This window comes from Zootoca vivipara, chromosome 1 (genome assembly GCF_965207765.1).
Source record: "Zootoca vivipara chromosome 1, rZooViv2.hap1.1, whole genome shotgun sequence".
Classification (NCBI taxonomy): domain Eukaryota; kingdom Metazoa; phylum Chordata; class Lepidosauria; order Squamata; family Lacertidae; genus Zootoca; species Zootoca vivipara.
The window spans coordinates 53,638,602-53,660,708 of NC_142582.1; the positions used below are offsets into that span (position 1 = coordinate 53,638,602).

Below are 22,107 nucleotides of genomic sequence, written 5' to 3' on the forward strand. Positions count from 1 at the left end.
ACAAAATACCCAGTATACCTGAAGGAGCATCTCCACCCCCATTGTTTACCCCGGACACTGAGGTCCAGCTCCGAGGGCCTTCTGGCAGTTCCCTCCCTGCGAGAAGTGAGGTTACAGGGAACCATGCAGAGGGCCTTTTCGGTTGTGGTGCCCGTCCTGTGGAACGCCCTCCCATCAGATGTCAAGGAAATAAACAACTATCGGACTTTTAGAAGACATCTGAAGGCAGCCCTGTTTAGGGAAGTTTTTAATGTTTGATGTTTTATTCTGTTTTAATATTCTGTTGGGAGCTGCCCAGAGTGGCTGGGGGAACCCAGCCAGATGGGCGGGGTAGAAATAAATATTATTATTATTAATTATCATTTCACACAGGAAAAACTGGTGATGCTCAAACAGCCAGAACTTACCCCCACAAACAAAATACTAAAACATGTAAAATGGGCAGCATGCCCCCCAAACCAAATAAAGCAGACACATGCACACACCCAAAAAGCAGGCAAAATACCCTCAAACAGATTTTTAAAAAGTTGACACATGCATGCTTGCTTTCTCTTATATTAACCTAATTAAAAGGAATCTGCCACTCACTCTCCAATCTCAGAGATTTAGCAGGCAGTGGCTCCCCCCCCCCCCCGAGGAGTTTCAAAAGAAGGCTGCTGCACCATTTTTATTCCTTTCCAGTGAAGAATGCCTCTGGGCTTACACGGGACTCAAAGGCGTTCTGGGAAATGGAAAGGGAGAGGTGGGGCAGCTGGAGGCCGGCAGTTCTCTTTCCAGCCAGTGCAGCTGCTGCCAAAGTGTAAAAAAATAGGAACAACAACAACAACAAAATAGGTAGTGGTTGCAATTGCCAGATGGGCACCAAGAGTTGTGTGTTACAATGCCTGCAAGTGCTGCATTGGGCACCCCAGAGTCAACCTTCTCTTTTCTTGTTTGCCTAATGGTGGCATAGGTTTACAGTCGACTGGGTGTTTTCAAGGGTAAATGGGGTGGGGATTCAGATTATAGTAGGCTAATGGCACCGGCATTGTGTGGATGCTGTGAAAAACTTATGTGTGAGAAGCATTGATCCCACAGTAAAGGCCTGTCCCCTAGCTCTATATACCTTTGATGTAGTATGATCTTGCGAATATCAGCTTCCATTGGAAAAAAAACCCACATCCCAACCACCCAGACTTAAATAGTGGCAAACTCCACAGCACAGTTTCCATTCATCTTCTGTGGTCTCCTACCTGTCTTCTGCTGCTTCATGTCAGCTTGTGCCTCTGCCTGTCCTTTGCTCAGTGTTGACCCAGAGGATTCATCCTCAGTACAATTTCAGTTCTGTTCACCCCCTTCCACTGTATATTCTGCAGATTAAAGTACACGGATTAAAGTTATGTAAAATGACTATCTTGTCTAATACTCCTTTGCTGTTTGACATTGCTGTCAGAGAGGAAAATTTTTGACCACCTTGGCTAACCCCTAAAGTACGTGACTTTGTTAATAATCAGTTGTGGTAGCTTTTGGCCTAGAAGGGGAGAAGTGGTGTCTTCTGCTTGACCTGCACAGCTTCTAAACTCTGCAGGTTCTTGATGGAGCAGAGTGATGGCTTCTCTTGTCCGACTGACTTCACGAATGTTAACAATGGGTTTATTGCCCGGGACTGATCAGGGTACGGTGGGTTAGGGGAGGCTGAAATTCTGCAAAACCTGCTGCTTGGGTCAATGCACAGCTTCATCCAGTTTTGGCTTCTCAACCGATAAACAAGACCTCCAAGAGCACATAGGACAGGGGTCCCCAGACTTACCGAGCGGCGGGCCGGTGCCCGGCGCGCCGACCGCGCGGTGGGCCGGACGGCAGGGGAGTGCGCGCGCAGCGGGCCGGAGGGCGGGGGAGGGCGCGCCCGTGCGCATGCGCACACGCACACGGGCGGGAAAAAAATCGCCGAAAATCGCTTGTGCGCATGCGTATGGGCCTCCCCCGACCCGGAAGTGCACCAGAAATGACCTCTTCCGGGTCGGGAGAGGCCCGTACGCATGCGCACAAAGGATTTTCGGCGATTTTTTGCCGATTTTTTAGATCGCCGCTGCGCCGCGCACCGCGAGAGCGGGCGGCGGGGGTCGTCGCGGGCCGGATTGGAAGGCCGATTGGGCCGCATCCGGCCCGGGGGCCGTAGTTTGGGGACCCCTGACATAGGAGATCTGAGTTCAGGATCTCCTGAGGATTCTCAAATTACTTCAGAGCAGCTGTAGTCCTACCCCATCCCAGTTTGGTCTGCTCTTGCTGGACAGGTGGTGATGGTGCAGTGTTTTGTTTTTCCATGAGTTCGTCAGGAACAATAAAGGGATGTTTTGATGCTGTTTTGAGCATGATTTGGTGGAAAGGCGGGATACAAATTTAACAATGACAAAAAATAATGCCTGAAAACTCAGGACTGCTTAAAATGCCCTTAACCTCAGGCTTTTTTTTTTTTTTTTTTTTTTTGCTGCTATTGCATGTGGCATCTTAAGTTTAGCCAGAGGAGTGAACAATTAAGCGACTTGCTCACAGGATTATAGAGAAGCAGCTCCTTCCTGTGCTGTATTGTTCTGACCTGTGACCCGCACAGTTAACATTGATGCATAAAAGCTTGCTCCAGTAGAATTTCTAAGTGTGGAGTTTGACTGCCAGTTCTGAAAGGGCTGTGCTTTGTGCAAGCAAATAAAGGTTGAGTAAACTATTTATTATTTATATTTATTATATTTCCCACCTTTCCTCCGAGAAGCTCAAGGTGGTATACATGGTTCTTTCCCCTTCCACATCTTTATCCTCATGACAACCGTGTGAGGTAGGTCAGTCTGAGAGAATGCCTGACCCAAAGGTCACCCATTGAGTTTCAACACTGATTGGGGATTTGAACCCTGGTCTCCCAGGTTCTAGTCCAGTACTCTAAGCACTCTGCTATACTGGCTCTGTTGAATCCATGTGTCACAGTGGCCGGAGTGGGCTACTTCAGAGTAACGACTCTACACCGCTCTGCATTTTATCTTTTTATTGGTGCTGCGTATTTACAGTGCTGAAGGCAGTGCTATTTACAGAGACACATCTTATCCGCTTGAATCAGAACCTCCGAATGGCGTTTGGCGCGTTTTTCTCCAACACAACAACTTGGGGAGACCCATCCTTTTCCCCCTACGTTTTCTGCGCAATTCCGGAGTTGGGGGAACAGGTCTGCCCCCCTTGCTTTCCCCTTCCTGTCTCACCTGGGGCGCTGGCTCCGCTACCCTGTCTGAGCCTCGGACCCCACTTCCTGCTTCCCCACTTGAGACGGAGCTCTCCCTGCTTTCCCCTGCGCTCGGGGATGGGCTGGAACTCAGGAGGGGAGGGACTTCGCGATATCTCCTGTCCCTCACACCATGGAATTGTAGATTTGAAAGGGCCACGACGGTCATCTAGTCCAACCCCATGCAATGCAGGAATCTTTTGCCCAACACGGGATTCAAACCCATGACCCTGAGATTAAGTGTCCCATGCTTTACCAACTGAGCTCTCTCCTTGTCCTGCCACCTCCTGAGTTGAGCTGTGTGTGTGTGTGTGTGTCTGTTGTCCATTCTCTTACCTTTGATGGTAACTAGCCAGATAACATCTTTACTTGTTCTGAGTAAGGAACTGAACTTTACTACTTTTTTTTAAAACCATTGTGACTTGGCAGCTTGCCCTTGTGAAGAAAGGCCTCAACAGCCTTTTAGTATGTTCAGTGTCCTCTAGCTCAGTAATCTGCCATGAAGGTCAGGAGACCCACTTGTGAGCATTCTGCTAAACTTCCCGAGGCATGCACGGAAAACATCAGGAGGTGATGTGGTCTGACAGTAAGCCACTGTAGAGGATTGATTCCCCAGCCCTCCCCCCCCCCCGGTGCTCTCTTATTTTCACACGGAAAGTCTGTACGGGTTGATTTGCTGCTTTGAGACGATATACCGGTTTTAATGCAGTTTCCCAGAACAGCTGCCAGGCCCAAGTGTTGCCTTTTGAAGAGCCCCAGTTTGAATCCCTTGCAGTGAGAAGGGAGGGGTTAAAGCCTGGACAAGTGTCTCTTGTATGCTCTGTGATCTAAGAGATTAAGGCATGTAGGGAACAGTATTTGTGGTTTCAAAAATAACCCAGAGCTATGCGAGTGTCTTGTATGAACATGTTTTCAAGCTGGAAAGCAACTGCCAAGTCAACGGCGCTTTGCCTCCAGAAGGCAGCTTGGACACTTGCAGTCTGGAGCACAGTGGTCTTCAAACGTCCTTCCTTCCCTCAGGGACTTATTTCCACACTGACGTGTCTGATAAGGAGCTGGTATTTGCCTGTCCTTTTGTGTTCCAGTGGATATTAGGGTGCCTTCTCTGTTTATGTAGGCCACTGGCCAGGCCTTTCAGGCTGTGCTATTGTTCTGAATGTTCACTGTTGAATGAACCCCATGCAACAATGGCCGTACAAGAAAGGGAGGTAATGGTAGGCCCCGCCTTAGATGGAAGCTTCATTGCTTGCCATAGCAAATTTCCTTGATGAGTTTCCTACAAAATATACGCTGAAAACTGGCTGAAGCATTACTTTGGAACTGGGCTGGGGCATCATGCAGCTCCTGAGGAATCACTTGTGAGAATCTGTGAAAGCAAAAGCTTAATGGACTTTTAAACAAACAAAAAAAAAAACCAGCAGCTTCCTCATCGAATACAGGCTGTTAAAGTGCTGAAAAATTGGAAGTGAGGCATTAAGGCAGGCATAGGCAAACTCGGTGGCTCTCCAGATGTTTTGGGACTACAACTCCCATCATCCCTAGCTAACAAGACCAGTGGTCAGGGATGATGGGAGTTGTAGTCCCAAAACATCTGGAGAGCCACCGAGTTTGCCTATGCCTGCATTAAGGAGTTGGAAGACACCCTTTCAATTCTCATTACAGCTACATTGGTGGGCTAACTCAAATTTGTCTCGCTTGAACATAAGTTCCCTTCCTCTTCAAATCCTCCACAATATGTGCATCATGCCCTGCAAATGTGACTTTATGTTCTTGGTGTTTTTAAAAAACGTGACATGAGGTGCAGCAAGAACATTTAACCACAAGTCAGCTTGACAAGAATATGTTTGCTACAGATATGGATATGAAATCTAAATTCATGTTGCCTGATAAGGGATGTCCCCCCCTAATTTGTGTTTGCAATTTATAGGCTACCCAATAATCAGAGTTCTCTGAGGCAGCTTACAGTATTTCTTTTAAGCACACATAATAATAGAAACAACAAAATAAAACCAAAGCAGCAGTGTTTAAATCACAAATCACTTTAAAACAAAGTGGAGGAAAATAAATTTTTCAGCAACCAATCTGTTTAAAACCAATGAAAGTAGGGGCTCTGCTTTTCCAAAGCTGCAGTGTTCACTGACTAAAACCTTGTTGCTTTCTGGATTATTGCCATCTCTGCTTAAAGAGCAGGTGAATCTTGAAACCTGTCCACTCTCATTCAGGCATTTAACTTTGAATCAGAGCAAACCATGACTAGGGAATTGACTTCTTATTAGCTGGGCAGAGCAACATTTTCAGGGCAGAGGAACACACTTATTTGGTGGGAAAGTGGTTAGGGGCTGAATACTAGCTGAATACTGAATACTCTCGATCTCTCGATCTCTCTCCCCCCCACACACTTTTTTGGGTGGGAGATGCTGCATGCATTTTGCAAGTTTCCCACCTGTGTTTTAAAAACATGGAAAATTGATCATACAAGCAGTCCCAGCCCCCTAAGCCCCTGGAATGTCTGCTTGAATATTTGAAGATGAAAATGAAGGCTATGCCTTCTGCCCTCCCTATGATTTAAGGCGACATTCCTTGGGCCCCACACTCCTCGGTTGCCTCTTTCACCCCATGGGACCACTTGCTTCCTCCATTCTAGCGTTGGGGCCACTCTCAGTCAGGATCCCACTCCTGGCCAAGGCTTGGATATGGAGATCAGGCAGTATGCTGAGGTTATGAAGAAGCGCCTTCCTCTGACTTGGGCAGGTTTCCCAGCTACTCTGGTGTTGTCCACCACCAGCTCTAATTGGTCTTGCACAAACATCTCTCCCAGTGTTGCTGCTGCTGCCCACTTCCTTTTCTTTTCCTAACCACAGGCGCCGGAGCCTGATCTCGAGAGACCATATACATGTAAAGCATGACAGCTCCACCATGCAGATATGATTCCTTCTTCCTTTGAGAGGCTCACCAGTCCTGGACCAGACCACTAGTGTGAAGTCTGCACTTTGTTACTGAGCTGTGGCTCCCTCACAAGTTGATTCAGCAAGGAAGCTGCAAAGGAAGGAGCTCTTCCCAGTAGGCCCCCTTCGGCCCAACATTCATGTGTGCAAAACCGCTCCAGACAGTGGGTGGAGGAGGCCTTAGGTGTACGTCCTTTGCAGTGCATTTGCGTGGGCACAAATGGCAGATGTTCGAGATGCACTGTGTGTGTTTACACCCTGAAAGCAGGGTGGGCTGGGGATTTCTGCTGGACCCTATTTCTGAAGGAGTCTGCGAAGATGCACATCTTGTTGTCTTCTTTTGGGTTGCAAAGCAGTGGGGTAGTTTGGCAAAAGCAAAACAAGAGAGTTTGGTCTCAGATGAATAATAATAATATTCATCATCATTTCCTGGTGAGACTTCCTGGGTCCTCCTGTGCAGTTCTGTTTCCAGCAGTAAGAGTTTTTTAAAGGAATGTGGAGCCACCCAGAACATTAAACCTGTGAGACTGATCTCAGGGTGGGGGGATCCTTGGCCATCTCCATCTTTACCTAAAAACCTTCCTTGGACACTGTTTAAGCTTCTTCCATGACTGTGAGGACCTGAAAGCTTTTTATATTATTGTTGCAAAAGCTGAAGTGCTCTTGGTATCAAATCTTGTCCTGTCTCCTGTGCTTGTACACTGAGTTATATAGGCCCCAAATACATCCATTAACAGGAAAACCAAGTGCTAGAGCAGGGGTTCCCAAACTAAGGCCCGGGGGCCGGATGCGGCTCAATCGCCTTCTAAATCCGTCCCGCGGACGGTCCGGGAATCAGCATATTTTTACATGAGTAGAATGTGTCTTTTTATTTAAAATACATCTCTGGGTTATTTGTTGGGCCTGCCTGGTGTTTTTACATGAGTAGAATGTGTTCTTTTATTTAAAATGCATCTCTGGGTTATTTGTGGGGCATAGGAATTCGTTCATATATTTTTTTGAAAATATAGTCCAGCCCCCCCCCCAAGGTCTGAGGGAGAGTGGACTGAAACTGCTGAAAAAGTTTGCTGACCCCTGTGCTAGAGGGACTACATTTCCATGAGGAGGCAAGGGTTCTGTTCCTTTAAGGCAGTGGAAGCATCTGCTTTACTGCATGTTGCAGACCTTGCATCCATTCATGCCATGTGAAAAAGATATACTGATGCTACAGACCCCTGTAACCATTTTGTCCTTGTAGCAACATGGTGAAAGGGATGTGTGCTTTCCTTGAGGATGTTAAAAGCAGTCCCGAGACCTTTTCTACCGCTCTCTCATCCCTTCCCCACCTTCACCTGGCCACTTTTTTCTCTCTTCTCCCTCCCACCTTCTATTGCTTCAGTCACACTTTCCAGGGTACAGAGTGTCTCTTAATCACACAGCCACCCCCTTAAGAGGGTGACTGGGACAGGTTGGGAATCTCACGGCTGAGCCACGTTTGCAGTGCAGGTCTTGCTTTTATATTTAGAAGGGATCTTGGGGAGTTAAGCCAGCACCCTGCATGAAATGTAAGACCTCCAGAGGCATTGGCAGTCATTTGCTCCTAAGCAGATCTTGAGTGTGTTCAGCTTGGGGGTGTGGTAGCACAGTTGTGCCATATCAGAATTTGGTGTCCTTGAAATCTCACTATCTAATCTAACAGGAGTGTCTGCCTGGCTTAATCACTGCACACTGGAAGTATTGCAAAGCGGAAGGCCTGGCTGAATAAAGCACTGGAAGTCCTCTTCTGAATCTTGGGTGTGTTTGGGGCAGGAGCAGGTTGGATGACCTACAAAATGCAATGCCTGTGGTTTGACACAGATGGTGCCAAGTTGCCCTCTGGTGGCCAGGCTGCAGTAACATACGAGAGGTGTCTCTATCTTCAAGGAAGCGAAAGGTGCTGGAAAAATCCCCAGTGACAAAACTACCTGGGAACTTGCTCACCCCTCTTTAAGAACAACCATTTCTTCCTGGGCCCAGCTTAAGCTGCTAGTGTAAGCTGCTGTCATTGTTATTGCCTGCTTCTAATTTCAAGACAATCCCAGCACTTGGGCGCTTGACCCCGAGGGCTTGTGGTCGCCTCCGTATCTGAAAACTAGAGCAAGAAAGGAAAGCCAAGGTGATGCAGGGAAAGGGGGCCTTCTTGCTTGGTGATACTGGGAAGTTCTGCCACCACCTGTTCCTGCTAGAGGATTGGCTTTTGGGGCCACACTTTCAGCTTTTAGCGTGGCAGCAGTGGGGATGATGTGCCACAACTGGGTCCCTGTGTTACCTTATCCTACCAAGAAATGTAAACAGGTGGTTGGTGATGGTGGAACCCCTTCTTAATCCTTGTCCCGCAGATCTCTTCTATAGATGGGCAGACCAGCCTGGTTCCTGTCTCTGGTAGTGCAGCTGCTTTGGATGACTTGACGGATCCCGAAAGTAACTTGCTTCTCTTCCTCCTTCGCAGGAGTTACGAGGACATGTTGGTGGATGATTTGGCTAGAGACCAGTACTACTGGGCCCCCCTGGCCCAGCACGAGAGGGGCAGCCTAGCCAGCATGGATAGCCTGCAGAAAGGGGGCCCGCCCCCGCCCAACTGGCGCCAGCCCGAGCTCCCTGAGGTGATTGCCATGCTGGGCTTCCGCCTGGATGCGGTGAAGTCCAACGCCGCGGCCTACCTGCAGCACCTGTGCTACCGCAACGACAAGGTGAAGACGGAGGTGCGCAAGATGAAGGGCATTCCAGTGCTGGTGGAGCTGCTGGACCACCCCAAGAAGGAGGTGCACTACGGGGCATGCGGGGCCCTGAAGAACATCTCCTACGGCCGGGACCAGGACAACAAGATCGCCATCAAGAACTGCGACGGTGTCCCTGCTCTGGTGCGGCTGCTAAGGAAGGCACGTGACATGGACCTCACCGAGGTCATCACAGGTAATTTCTGGGCCCTGGGAGAGGGAAGGTGGAGGTGGAGGCATCAGGTGTCTTCCAGGCACTCCTTGACCAGGCAAATGCTTTCTCTTGGCGCAGGAACACTGTGGAACCTGTCCTCTCACGACTCGATAAAAATGGCCATTGTGGACAACGCCTTACATGCCCTCACGGATGAGGTCATCATCCCACACTCTGGATGGGAGAGGGAGCCCAGCGAGGACTCGAAACCCCGCCACATAGAGTGGGAGTCTGTGCTTACCAACACCATTGGCTGCCTTAGGTAAGCTGGGGCTGCCCTGCTCCTCCAGGCATGCCTGCGTGCTGCATGTGCTGGAGGCCGCTGACCTGCAGGTGTGCTTTAAGCAGACACCTGAGTGACCCTGCTGTAGGTGCCTGGCTGATGTTCACGGTGAGCACATTCCAAAAGTCAGATGCCACCACACAAAAGGCCCTGTTCTTAGCAGACGTAAGACGGGCCTGATGCTTGCCAGCTTATTGGGAGCAAGTTGCATAGCTCTTTGAGTAGCTTTGGTAGAAGTGAGATGAACCATTAGACTGGACTCTTGGGGCTGAGATTGGTGCCTTCTAATAAACTGGAGATGCTGCCGGGTATAACTTGAGAAAACCAAAGAACTCCTGCTTTGCCATAATGTTGAATTCCTGACTGCAGGCCATTGAAGCAATGCACTGTCCCCTATGCTAAGAGATGGGGCGCACAGAGAAGGAACAAGATGAAGTTGCTGGCCTTCCTGGCTGCCTTGTGTTTTTTTTTTTGCAGCAGCAGCAGCAGAAAATTGGGTGACAGTCAGAGAGGCAGTGTTGGAGCTGAAATAGATAGCCCATGAGGTCTATAATCAGCCTGACTAGGATGGTGTAGCAGGTGGTATGAGGAAAAGGCTGGAAAAGGCTTCTGCCATGATGTTAGAAGGTTCTCACCAGAAGCTTGAAAATTTCCACACACAAACCCAGCACAGACTTGAGAGTGGAAATGTGGCCTAAATTTAAGCACAGAAAAGCAGACAGGCTTGTAACAGTCACTACCTGATAGTGTCTCCATCTTTCTAATATTTCTTTCTCTCTTTTTGTAGAAATGTCAGCTCAGAGAGGAGTGAAGCCCGCCGAAAATTGCGGGAGTGTGATGGGCTAGTGGATGCCCTCATCTACATTGTTCAAGCAGAGATTGGCCAGAAAGATTTAGACAGCAAGGTAAAGGGAGTGTGGGAGGAGGCAGCCCTATTCTAGTTGCCACTTGCCCTTGTTGGGGAGGGGAGGGGAGGGAGAGAGTCTTCTGCACCAAATGCAGTGTACTTTGTTTGCCTGTCTTCTGATTTCCCCTTTTTTGAGAGAATGAGGAGGGGCATCTGGGTGGTTATCAGAGGCTTTATGGGGCTTGAGGGAGAGTCTTTAATTTGCATTCTCAGCAGGAACATTTCTCCCATTTTGTAAAGAGGAGATTCCCAATAAAGCACGTAGATGTATCTATTTTCTCTTCCCCAGATCTCTCCTTGTAAAGTTGGGCAGAATGTTTGCCCCGCCCGCCCTTTTGTAGGGAGCTGCCGCTTCACAAAGTGGTACTCCACTTGGGTCTCTTGGTTGTTTCACAGATGTACTAAGGCAGCCTGTCTCTCCCCACCTCCCCCCAGCTGATGCCTTTTTGATCAGGATGGGGGAGCTGGATCAGCTGGTGGGCCAGATCATTAACCCCATACCATTACCCAGCAAGCTGGCTTTGACAAAGCTCCAGTGGATTGTTGTAAGCAGCTGGCTGGCGATTACAGGAAGCCCCTTAGAAGTCTGTTTGCAGGCACAGCTTGGATTCAGACAACACCTGCAAATGGACAGTGGGGGCCTAGCGGGTGGTGGCCCCTTCAGTTGCACTAGGCAGTTCCTAACGGGCAACACCTTGGTGCATCTAATCTTGATAGGGCTTGCTGTCAGTGCCCATCAGTGAGGAGAGGGCATATTGGTTCCTGCTCACAGCCTGAATGTGTTGCTGATGTCAGATGCCCACACCCCACCCCAGATTCTTGTCCCAAGGTGCAGAATGCTACCGGAGCTCCTGCTTTCCCGCCTTCCTTGTACTTGCTTATTCTTGTGCACGCAACTCCCGACCTCTTGAATTTCTGTGACCTTGATGCCCATCTTGAGGAACTGTTTTGTCTTTTGCCAGCTTGTGGAGAACTGCGTTTGCCTCCTGAGGAACCTGTCCTACCAGGTGCACCGTGAGATCCCCCACGCAGAGCGTTACCAGGAAGTGCCCCTCAATGCGGCCAACAACACCGGTCCCCATGCAGCCAGCTGCTTTGGTGCCAAAAAAGGCAAAGGTAGGATTGCCCTGTTCCCTTGCATAGATGGGGTCGGGCTAGGCCACGGCAGGGAGAGATGTTTCTGAGTGCTGCTTAAGTTGTCCTTGGCCTCGTAAGGACAAGCTGCTGCTTTTCCATCGAAGCGTTCTATAGCTGCAGTAACTTTTCCTGGCTCTCCTGCTCTTTTATCTCTCAAGGCCTGACGACTGGTCTTTTTGGTGTGTCAATCAAGGTGATGGATGGGGTTTTTCGACTAATTTGTGGCCTGTTTCCCCTTCTCTTTTGCTTTCCTTCCAAATGGCCTGTGAATCCTGCTGGCATCTCTACTCTCTTGCCTCCCTTCTCCCCTCTCTTCCTCCTCCGCCCAAAGACGAGTGGTTCTCGAGAGGTGAGTTGAGCTTTTTTCCCAGGGGGTGGGCGGGACATGCTTGTTTCTATAAAACGTGTGACTTTGCAAGGTCCTTCCAAAGCTTTCCTCTGCTGCGTTGCCCTTGCTTGGGAGACAATGCTGAGTTCATAGTCTTGCATTCTGCTGGGGTCGCCCCCTAAGAACTCCCTTCAAGGAAAGGAGCACTGGGTGCAGGGAGGACTAGCATCAAAGCTGCCTGGGATGGGGAATCTTGTAGGCATCCAGCTATTTTTGGTTTACCGGGTCCTGTCAGGCCCAACCAGCATAGCCCAGTAGTCCGGGATGATGGGAACCAGGGGTCCAGCAGCTTCTGGAGAGTCACAGGCTGGCCTCCTCTGCGCCACACCTTCTCAGATGCAAGCGCAAAATGTGAATGTGACAAAGCATGTTTGGAAATGCATGTATTGTACATGGCTGCCTGTCAGAAACCTGCCGCTTGGCTGTAATTCTCAGCTGAGTGTAATCTCTCCATGTGCACTGACCTTTTCTCTTTGGGACGTGAAATTGTGAGATGTCAGAGGGTGGGGAGAGATAATAATGCCCATGGAAAAAAACAGCTAAGTAACCTCCTTGCCATTGTGCCTGACATCTGCAGCGAGAGGAGCCCTTTCCTTAATTCTCTGTTTCCTACTGTGCTTGTTTTCCTTTCCTGCTTCCTTGACTTGTGCCACTCCTGGTCTTTGCAACATTCACTTCTCCCCCACCCTGCAATAGTTAACTTGAAAAAAAAACCACTGCTCTTGAACAGAGTAGATGGTGCAGATAGGGAGAACCCCAGCTGTGCATCATTATGCTCAGTTTGTATTGCCTCCCAAGAAAACCCCCCTCTTGGATCCTAACCAAAGACATTGCATGGACTTGCACGCTGCATGTTTCCTGGGTGCGGGTGGTGAAAGTGCCAGAGCAGGGTGTGTGGTGCAACAGCCGCCTGAGGCAGGAGAGCACCAGCCCTAATCTCAATGCTGGTGTGGCGCGGTTAGTGCGGAACAGCAAGAAGTCAGGCCTTGTTTTACTTGGCAGCTGTGCAGGGCTGCTAAGTCTATGTGCTTCTCTAGCCTTGGCAGTTTTGAACTGAGGTAGAGTGGGACTGGAGCTCGGTGATTTTTAAAAATCCTTCTTTATCTTTCAGTTTCTAAAAATACATATAACGAACAATTCCCCTATACTCCCACCCCACAGGAAGCATTCCTCGCATATACAATGTACTTAGTTCAGTCAAATGTTAGTAAATTGTTTAGAATAGATTGCATCCGTTAATTCATTCCTGGCAACTCCAGTTAAAGCAAGGGCGGGGTGGGGGTGGAAAGAGCAGAAGTAGAGCCTGCTGGATCAGGCCAATGACCCCCTGGTTGCTGCTGGACTCCAGCTCCCGTCAGTCCCAGCCAGCATGCCCAGTGCTCAGCGATGATGAGGATTGCAGCCCAGCAACCTAGGGAGGACCACAGGTTCCCCACCCTTGAGTTGAAGGATCTCTGGTAGCAGTACTGCACAAAGACACTGTGATTGGAGATCCACTGCCAGTTATCGCCAACAGTACGGGGGTCACTGTGTTGGTGATGGTGAGCTTTTGGAAATTCTCCCCCTCCCCAGTTTCTTTCCTAATATTGTTTGCTTGGGTTTCCCTCCCTACAAGGTAAAAAACCGACAGAGGATCCTTCTACCGATATCGTAGACTTCCCCAAAAGACCAACCCCTGCAAAAGGTAATGCTTCTTACCCTTTTTCTGGGCAAGGGCAATGGCTCGCCTGATTTCCGATAGTAGCGAAGCCTCTCTGCTTGAGACGCTGAGTAGCCACAGCTAGTCAGAATAGACAGCACTGAGCTAGATGGACAAAAACCTGATCTGGTTTAAGGCAGCTTCTTAAAGGTACCCCTTTCTCACTTTTGGATGGGGGGGCGGGGCGGTGTAAATTTGTTTTAACTACTTCTCATGTGTGGTATCTTGTTGTGTGAGCTCCCACATGATCAGCCTTTAATGCAGGCAAAGGACATGAGACGTGCACAGGGTTTGGGTGAAGGTGGGAGATCCTTGAACTTCTCAGCAAAGGTGTGGCACGCAGGTGTGCTGGAAAAATAGCCATTCTTGCTCTGTGGCTGCAGTTGCCTTACCTGAAAGGTGACTGAATAGCATTGATCCAGCAGAGTGTCTAGATCAGTTGACAAAACACACACACACACTAAGATGCTAAGGGGGAAATAATACATATTTGCCATCATTTCAGTGCTAGGCAGTGTTGGCACCAGGCAGGTCTGCCATGGGAAGGTTTTTTTTTAAACCAAGGGGCACTGCTACCCCCCCCCTTGGGCCACCACCCATATTGTGAGGAGCTCTTTGGGGAAGAGTTATAGCTCAGTGGTAACCATCTCCCTTCTCATGCGGAAGGTCCTGGAGTCATGATCAGTGTTCAGAGCACTGAACTAAATAAACCCAAGTGCATGATAAGGCAGCTTCCTTTGTTCCTGGTGGGGGTACCTAAAAGAGAGCTTGGCAGGCTTGACGTGAAACTTCCTTCTCTTCCATTTTGCTAGGTTATGAGCTCCTTTTCCAGCCGGAAATTGTCCGCATATATATTTCCCTGTTGAAGGAGAGCAAAACTCAAGCTATCTTAGAAGCTTCAGCAGGAGCCATCCAGAATTTGTGTGCTGGCCGTTGGACGGTGAGTGGGCCACCCGAGAGAGGCAGGGACTGCAAACTGGGACCCACCTTTTTCTTTAATTAAAAAAGACCTATCTTGGCAAAGGTTTGTAGTTGGCAAAGGCTTGTAGTTAAGGCTGCGGGCAAAGCGGAGAGGCCTCATTGTGCATAAGTGAGTGGAAGTCCCATCCGGTCCCTCCTAGCATCCCAGCACATGTTGAACTGGACAAGCAGGTCCAATTTAGAAGGCAGCCGCCATGGAAGTCCCTGGCAATGTTCTCCGTGCTCCTTTCATGGCTGCAAGGACCGTCCATTCACGGATCCTTTGGATAGTTTTTCATGTCTAGGCTGTAGTCTCGGCCTGATGGGGAATTTCCGGAGTGGAATAGTGAAGTCAACATTGTGGTTAAGAAGGCATTTGGCAAGCTGGGTGTTAACTATAAAAACAAACAGCTGGTCTCCGCATTGGATTGACTGTGAACTTTTGCTATGGGAATTCCTAAGGAAACTGAGTTCTCACTGTAATAATGTTGTGGGAACGCAGAGATAAGGCCAGGGGCATTTTGTTCAGAAAAAAATATGTATTCCTGCGTATGGAGCCCACTTCTTGGGTAGATCTAATTGCTTCTCATGTAGCTCTTTCACTAAAGCCAAGTGTCTTGTGTTTTCCCTCTTTGCAGTACGGTCGGTACATCCGCTCTGCGTTGCGCCAGGAGAAAGGCCTCTCTGCCATCGCGGACCTGCTGACTTATGACAGCGAGCGCGTGGTGAAAGCTGCGTCTGGAGCCCTGCGCAACCTGGCAGTGGATTCCCGTAACAAAGAGCTGATAGGTGAGAGAAGGAAGGAAAGGCGGGAAGAGAAGGGACTTTGGTGGATTTCTTATCCTGTCTCAGCAGTTTGGTGTGGGTAACACTTTATTTGGGGGGGGGGGAATCCTTTCCAAAACACATGCTAGCTGAGTTAAAAACCAAACACAACTCATACTGTTTCTTGAAAGATGCTCACTGCCAGGGAACACACTGTTTTTAAAAGGTGGGCAGGGTCCCTGTGCCCATAAGCAGTATGATCATTGTTTGTGGGTGGTTGATCATTATTGATCAAGAGTCATAGTAGAATATTGGAAGGTGGAGGTTGGCGAGAAAAGCCTTTGCCAACCTGGTGCCCTCCTTCTGCCCCAGTCAGCATGGCCCAAGTTTAGGGGTGCTGGAAGTTGGAGTCCCAACAGCCTCTAGAGGGCACCGGATTTGGGGAAACTGGCATAAAGTGATGCAAGGTTCAAGTGTTTTGAGGGTTTCTAGGCTTCTCCAGTATATTTCTATCTATCTATAAACTTCAATTTCCGTCTACCCCAAACAACATGGCTCCAAAGTAAAGGTTGATGGGAGTCGTAGTCCCAACAAGAGCACTAGCATTTTCCTGCCACCTAGCTAAATAAGGCTTGGCTGGCAACTTGCTCTGCCGGGTAAATGAATGAAGTTCTGACAGTTGCATTCCCTTGATCAGCTGAGAACAGAATCCTCTGCTATATTCAGCCTGTGCCTTATATCAGTTTCATGGCAGGAGAGCCTTCGAGGTCTCAAAGAGTCTGTTGGGAACTTCTGCTTCTGTCTTCTGATCACTTCTGTTTATATTGTTCCTTTCCCCCTAACCGACGCTGATCTTCTCCCTTTCTTAGGCAAGCATGCCATCCCCAGTTTAGTGAAGAATTTGCCAGGGGGACAGCAAACGCCAGCTAAGAACTTCTCTGAAGATACTGTGGTCTCTGTGTTAAATACCATAAATGAGGTCATTCTGGATAACTTGGAAGCAGCCAAGAAACTGCGGGAGACGCAAGGCATTGAGAAACTGGTGCTGATCAACAAATCTGGGTGGGTGCAGCTCCAAAGGGGGTTAGGTAGAGGGTGCCTGCACAGATTTCTACAACCCCCCCCTTCTCTTAGGAAGCTTATGGGCTGGGCTGTTTGTTCTTTTGCAATAATCTTCTGTTCTCTCCTAGGAACCGCTCAGAGAGAGAAATCAGAGCAGCTGCTCTTGTACTGCAGACAATCTGGGGGTATAAGGAATTGCGGAAGCCACTGGAGAAGGAAGGATGGAAGAAGTCTGACTTCCAGGTATCTGGGAGTTAAACCAGGGGTGGAATTTTCTGAAAACCCCAATGTTGAGCTTATCCACATGGATTTTTTTTCTAATCCCCGCCTCACTCGTCAAGAAGAGAGTTCTCCACACTTCAGTTCCACTAAAAAGACAAACAATTCTCACATGTTATGCACAGTCTTAATATGTGTACAGACGTACACTCTAGGATTCCTAAAGTAACCAGCACATAAACAGAAAAAATACAACACTGCATATAACTATATAAATACAGTTATATTAATATACATATCAAATTATGCCGCAGAAATATCGCACAACGTGTGTTTTGACTTTTATACATGTAAGGGTGGGTTTCAACAAATGAGTCCCCATCAGCAGAAAGGCTTTTTCAACGGGGGGTCCGCACACGCCCTCCAAATTGACACTGGAGAGGTCAGGGGAGCCCCCAGAACAGCATGTGGGGGAGGAGAGGGGGTGTCATTTCGACTGGCAAGCAGAAATGCTTCCCCCGGTCCGAACACTTGACATAGCACAATGTTGTTTCTTTTGTATAATTTTGCATATAATTAATTGGACTGGGTTCAGGCGCTTGATGCACGAGGGTGGTCCAATGCAAAAGCAAAGCTTGATGAGGTCAGAACTGCCAAAATCATGTACAAATTGGTTCAAAATGGATTCCTCCCTCGTCCAGCGTTCTCACCACTACAGCACACTGCGTCGAAAGAGCAAAGGGTGAATCCAGCCTTTCAGTTGAAGGCCTAGCTTCTCAGGGCAGGCTGCATTCAACACCTGCGAAAGCTTGTTTCTGCAGCCCTGCCCTCTTCAATGGGTGTGTTTGTATGGTGTTGGGGTGCACCTAGAGCCCCATGGATGGCAGCCTATGCTTTGAAGTGCTGAGGAAATACCTAGGTAGCTAGGAACATCAGCACTAATGGCAGCTTAAATCTACCGGCTGGTTCCTTCTTTTCAGGTGAACCGAAGTAACAGTACTCGAAGCCAGGGTGGCAACTCCTTTGATGACAGCACCTTGCCCCTCATTGATAAGAACCAAAAAGGAGGTAAGTGCAAGATTTAAATATTTGCACTGCAAAGGAAATCTATTTAATACTGATTTTAGTTGTAACGTTTAACATGAGATTTATTTTGTTTAAGGCACTCTTCATTATCACTGAGTTGCAATGAGAGCTCATTAGTCAAAGAGCAAGATAAAAAGAGTGAATGCATTTGTTTTTCAAAAGGGTGGCTCAGTGTTGCAGCAACACAAAACGTCATCATTCAGAACTGTCGAAAGTTGCAATCTGAAGGATTTTAAGAATATTAATATTTGCTCCTAATCAGTACTTCAGGCATAGTCAAAGGGGGTGACCAAAATTGCCAGCAGTCTTTCTGCTGGTGGGAAACTTCTGCTGGGACCTTAATTGAATGGGTTACTGTTAATGCTGCTATAGATAAGACAAGTCCCACATTAGTCAGAACGAGGAGCAAGGACTTTGTTGCTAACTGCTCTGATTTTTATATTCCGTGCAGACAAGAAATCTTCTCGAGAGGAGATCCAAATGGGCAACATGGGACCAGGTATTGGAAATTCAGTGGTGTGTGTGTGTGTGTGTGAGAGAGAGAGAGAGAGAGAAGAGGGGAGGGGTAGAGGATTGATTGATTGACTGACTGACTCACTCACTCACTCACTCACTCATTCAGTACTGCTGGATAAACTTCAGCACCCTTCTGTGTATAGCTGTGAAGTGTTCTAAACCTGTCTCCAAAACCTAGTGGGCCACAGGTGATTTGTCACCTGAGTCCTGTACATGTGAACGCACCAATGCATAGCCAGTCCAGCTGTGTAGGTCCTTGCCAGTGCTGTCCATCAACCCCACAGAGGCAGCTAATCCTCCTGCCACTTAGTTGCTGGAAGTGTAGCTTTGATAGGACTAAAGCACAACCAGTGCTATTACTGGTAAGGTAAGTTGAGTACAGCTTCTCTGGCTTCAGTGCGCTTGCATCCTGCTAATAAAATGCAGTAGGTAGCTGCATTAGGGGGATAGCCTTGCTTTTAGATAGGCAATCGGCCAATGATAGATCCCTTCTAGCCTTTCCAAAATGAAACAGGTTCATCTTTCCCCTCTAGATGCTTACAGCTAATACATGCTCGTTATCTTCAGGTTGACACAGCTTTTTCAGAAACTAAGGCTGGTGTATGTCTCTCTCCCTTAAATTAGTGGGCTCATTACACTCTAGGGTGTCCCAGGGCTAGGCAGCATTGTGGCGAGTCCTCTCCCCCCTTCCCCCCAGTTCCATTGAGCTAGCTAGTAGGGAGAACGACCGAATGGAGAGAAAAGAGTGCACACATCTTCTCATTTGTAAATCAGCAAGGAAGGAGAAGATGATGCTTGTTCCCTGGCTGGCTGTGGAGATGTAAGTTGACTCTCGACTCAGAGGAAGGGAAGAGTGTGTCCTTGCTTACCTTGGGCCCATGTGACATTTCCTCATATCAAGCCTTCCTCTTCATTTCAGACAATTACTCTACACTGAACGAGCGGGACCATAATAGGACATTGGAACGATCTGGAGAAGAAATGGAATCTATGAAGGGAGCCCCACTGATGGTAAAGACCGGGATATGCCCATTGAGGGAGACCTCTGGGGCATAGGTGTTTCTGGGCACGGGTAGCAAAAAGGACGGGGTGAGAGCAAGAGAAGCTTGCTGTCCAAGCTTATTTTGTAGTTTATATACCCCTTGTTAGGTTTAAAAACAAACAAAACCCTCAAAGCTTAGAAAGCCAAGGATTTCCAGAACTGGATAATGCACTGGGAATAGTATTGGTACAAACCATCTCTCCCCCCCCACACACACCAGTGTTTTTTTGGGGGGGGGTGCTAAAGAGTTGTTAACTAAACACCTAACCCCTGTCTTTGTTGACTATTCACACCTTCAACTCAGCCTCTCTTTCATTTCCCCCAGTGGCTTCTCAGTTAGACTTCTTGCTCCCTTTTCTCCCCTTCCGACATAACAATCCATCCTTACTAACAATGTGTGTGTCTACAGCAGGAGGAAGGGCAGGAATCCTTTGCGGAGAGTGACCCGTTGCTTTATCCTCCTATGGTATGTCCCGTGGCTTTGGTGCTCTTCTGCTTCTGTATCCAAAAGCAGGGGAGAAGAAAATCTGGCCTGTTCCTCAAATCAAGCATTCGCAGGGGCAAAATCTGGGACGTTGCTTAACAATCCACTTTTCAGAGACCCACTTCCCTGAGGACACTTGGAGTTTGGATTGCTTGATTCCATGCCTGCTTGCTCTGTATAAATCTTCTCCTTGTTGCCATTGGACTTATGGCTATGTTAACCTTGGCTTTCTTGTCTCTTTCCACAGCAGAAGATCTAGAGCTGCCACCATCTGCCTTCTCTGTTTTGGGTTTATAACATACTTTGTATAACACTTTGTGGTGAAATGGACTGACTCTCTCTCTTTTTAAAAAAATCTCTTGGGCACACAAGTCCAGCCACCCAGCGCCAAATGACTGGCCCCGCCTGAGCCCACAGGGCCTCACACCTCCCTGTAGACAGCTGCACCCATCCAATTCCCTGGACACTTCTTTTTGTCTGCATTTTTCAAAAGTGCAGCAATTCCTGAAGACCAAATGCTCCCGATGGATCTCACTCAAGCAACTAAGGCAGAACACTATGAAATTACAAGCTTCTCATCTGCAGCAGATGGTGGAAGCCCGTGGTGCAGATGGATCTCAGCTGAAAACCTACCATACTGGAACTAGGGTTTTTTTGTTTTGTTTTCTTAAATGCAGTGTCTTCTCTCTTCATGGAGAAGAACTCAGAGGACCAGTCTCCTCCTTCTCTTAGCCTATAGAATATATTTTTGTGTGTGATTCTTCTTCTTTTCTTGCAACAAAGGATGCTGGAAGTACTGGAACATTCCTGGTGGTGGTTGTGGTGGTGGTTTGGGAGGGAGGGAAGGGGGAGGGGATGACAAAGGAGGGACAGCTTGTGGGTGACTGCCATCTGGATGCAAGATGGCCTTAAAGAATATCTCTTTGAGATGACAGCCCTCTGTATCCTCCTAGGCTGAGGAAGAATGTGTGGGTTTGCATCTGTTTCCTCCCGTTTTCTTGCTTCTTGGTAGTTTTAATCTGAGAGGGATTAAATCACCGCCTAGGAAGCTATTTATTTGTGGGAGGAGAGCAGTTCGGGGTGCAGGGGGGTTGAGGGACCAGGTGGAATCGGGCCGGAGTACGTTAAGTGAAAGTTGGTGAAAGGGATGGAAGTCTCCATACCTAGAAGCAGTGATGTTGGCTGTCGGAGAGCAGAGGAACCACATTGGCTGTGTCTGGTTTTGGGGTTGCCGGTGGCCAATTTTGGCTTAAGCAGTGGGTGCCTGGGTTGGGCTGCAAAAAGTGCAGAAGGCTGTTGAAGTTGGGAAGCTGGGTGATGTGGAAAGTTTGTGAGGGAGGGAAGACTCTCGTCTGTAAATATTGCCCAAATCCTCCCATGCAGGCAGGGGAATGAAAACTCTTAAATCTGTCACTATGTACACGTGCCTTTCTTCGCCACTGTGAAAAAGCTTTGCGCCCTTGGTAGTTTTGTGTGAGAAAGGCAAAAGGGCTTGGGCTGGGGAGATGGATATTTTGGCACAGAGTTGCGCTCCTGCTTTCTCCCTCTCTCTCCCCCCCCTTCCCTCCCTCCCCGCCCCCCGAACTGGAACCAGAATCCTAACCAGAATCCTGATGTTGCCATTTGTAATTGCAGTGGTGCATCCTAGTTGAGTGAGAGAGATCAGGAATGAATCTGTCAACCACCTAAAGGGCTCGTGGGTTGGGGAGAGGGTGTGAGAGCATGGTTAGGCGAGGGTTACGCTGTGCACCTTAATAGCTCACCTGTTTGGGGGAGCAAGAGGAACTTAAGAGGGTCTGCTTACAATCTTTGTCCTAATCTGCAAAACAGCAGTAAAAGGGACAATAGTGACTAGCTCTGGGCACCATATTGGTGACTCCCACCTTTCTTTCTTTTTTCTATGGAAGATGACTGCAGTCTTTCCCTCCCTCCTCCCTCCCAACCTCTGCCTCTGCCTAGTAACTGGAAGGAACTCTGTTGCCCTCAACTCCTGGGATTCTCTCCACACTAACAATCCACATTGCACAAGAGGGAGGGGGGAAGGCCTAAAGTGGAAGATTTTTCGGTGCCTCTGATATGCTCCTATCCCAGTTTTTCTTTCCTTTTTGGGGGGAGTGGGAGGGATCAAACATGCAAATCAGCCTTCTGAGGGAGGAGTCACTTGACTTTTTCTAATGTAAAACACTATTTCCTTTTTTATTTCCAGATAAACCAAAAAAAGCCCCTTCCCCACTGACCAATTCAATGCTGTAAGAGGGACTAATAATTCACTGACTTCTTTTGTTTTGCTTTTCCTTTGCACCCCTGGGGGAGGGGAACATCCTGCTGTTCCTTGAGTCCTGTGCTCACTCTGTAATGCTTTTAAAGTGAAATGATTTTTATATAAATAAAGTTTTAAAGTGTGTATTTGTTAAAATGGAA

At 48.3% G+C, this 22,107-nt stretch overlaps 1 protein-coding gene across 18 annotated transcripts in view; it reads left to right on the forward strand.

The window, feature by feature from the left end:
* The window catches only part of CTNND1 (catenin delta 1), a 56,884-nt gene extending 34,777 nt beyond the window's left edge, over positions 1–22,107 (forward strand). For 6 of the 18 annotated variants that reach the window (XM_035124511.3, XM_060277301.2, XM_060277288.2 and 3 more), the window contains 15 exons: positions 8,657–9,120; positions 9,217–9,400; positions 10,209–10,326; positions 11,291–11,444; positions 11,797–11,814; positions 13,469–13,537; positions 14,365–14,492; positions 15,151–15,301; positions 16,147–16,339; positions 16,468–16,582; positions 17,539–17,626; positions 18,096–18,143; positions 19,080–19,171; positions 19,612–19,668; positions 19,934–20,082. In XM_035124511.3, coding sequence (XP_034980402.1) covers positions 8,657–9,120; positions 9,217–9,400; positions 10,209–10,326; positions 11,291–11,444; positions 11,797–11,814; positions 13,469–13,537; positions 14,365–14,492; positions 15,151–15,301; positions 16,147–16,339; positions 16,468–16,582; positions 17,539–17,626; positions 18,096–18,143; positions 19,080–19,171; positions 19,612–19,668; positions 19,934–19,945 — 1,891 coding nt within the window. In that variant the 3' untranslated portion in view covers positions 19,946–20,082. Of the gene's footprint in view, positions 1–8,656; positions 9,121–9,216; positions 9,401–10,208; positions 10,327–11,290; positions 11,445–11,796; positions 11,815–13,468; positions 13,538–14,364; positions 14,493–15,150; positions 15,302–16,146; positions 16,340–16,467; positions 16,583–17,538; positions 17,627–18,095; positions 18,144–19,079; positions 19,172–19,611; positions 19,669–19,933 lie in introns of all 18 variants that reach the window. The other 12 variants (XM_088664384.1, XM_088664388.1, XM_088664385.1 and 9 more) reach the window with 7 other exon arrangements.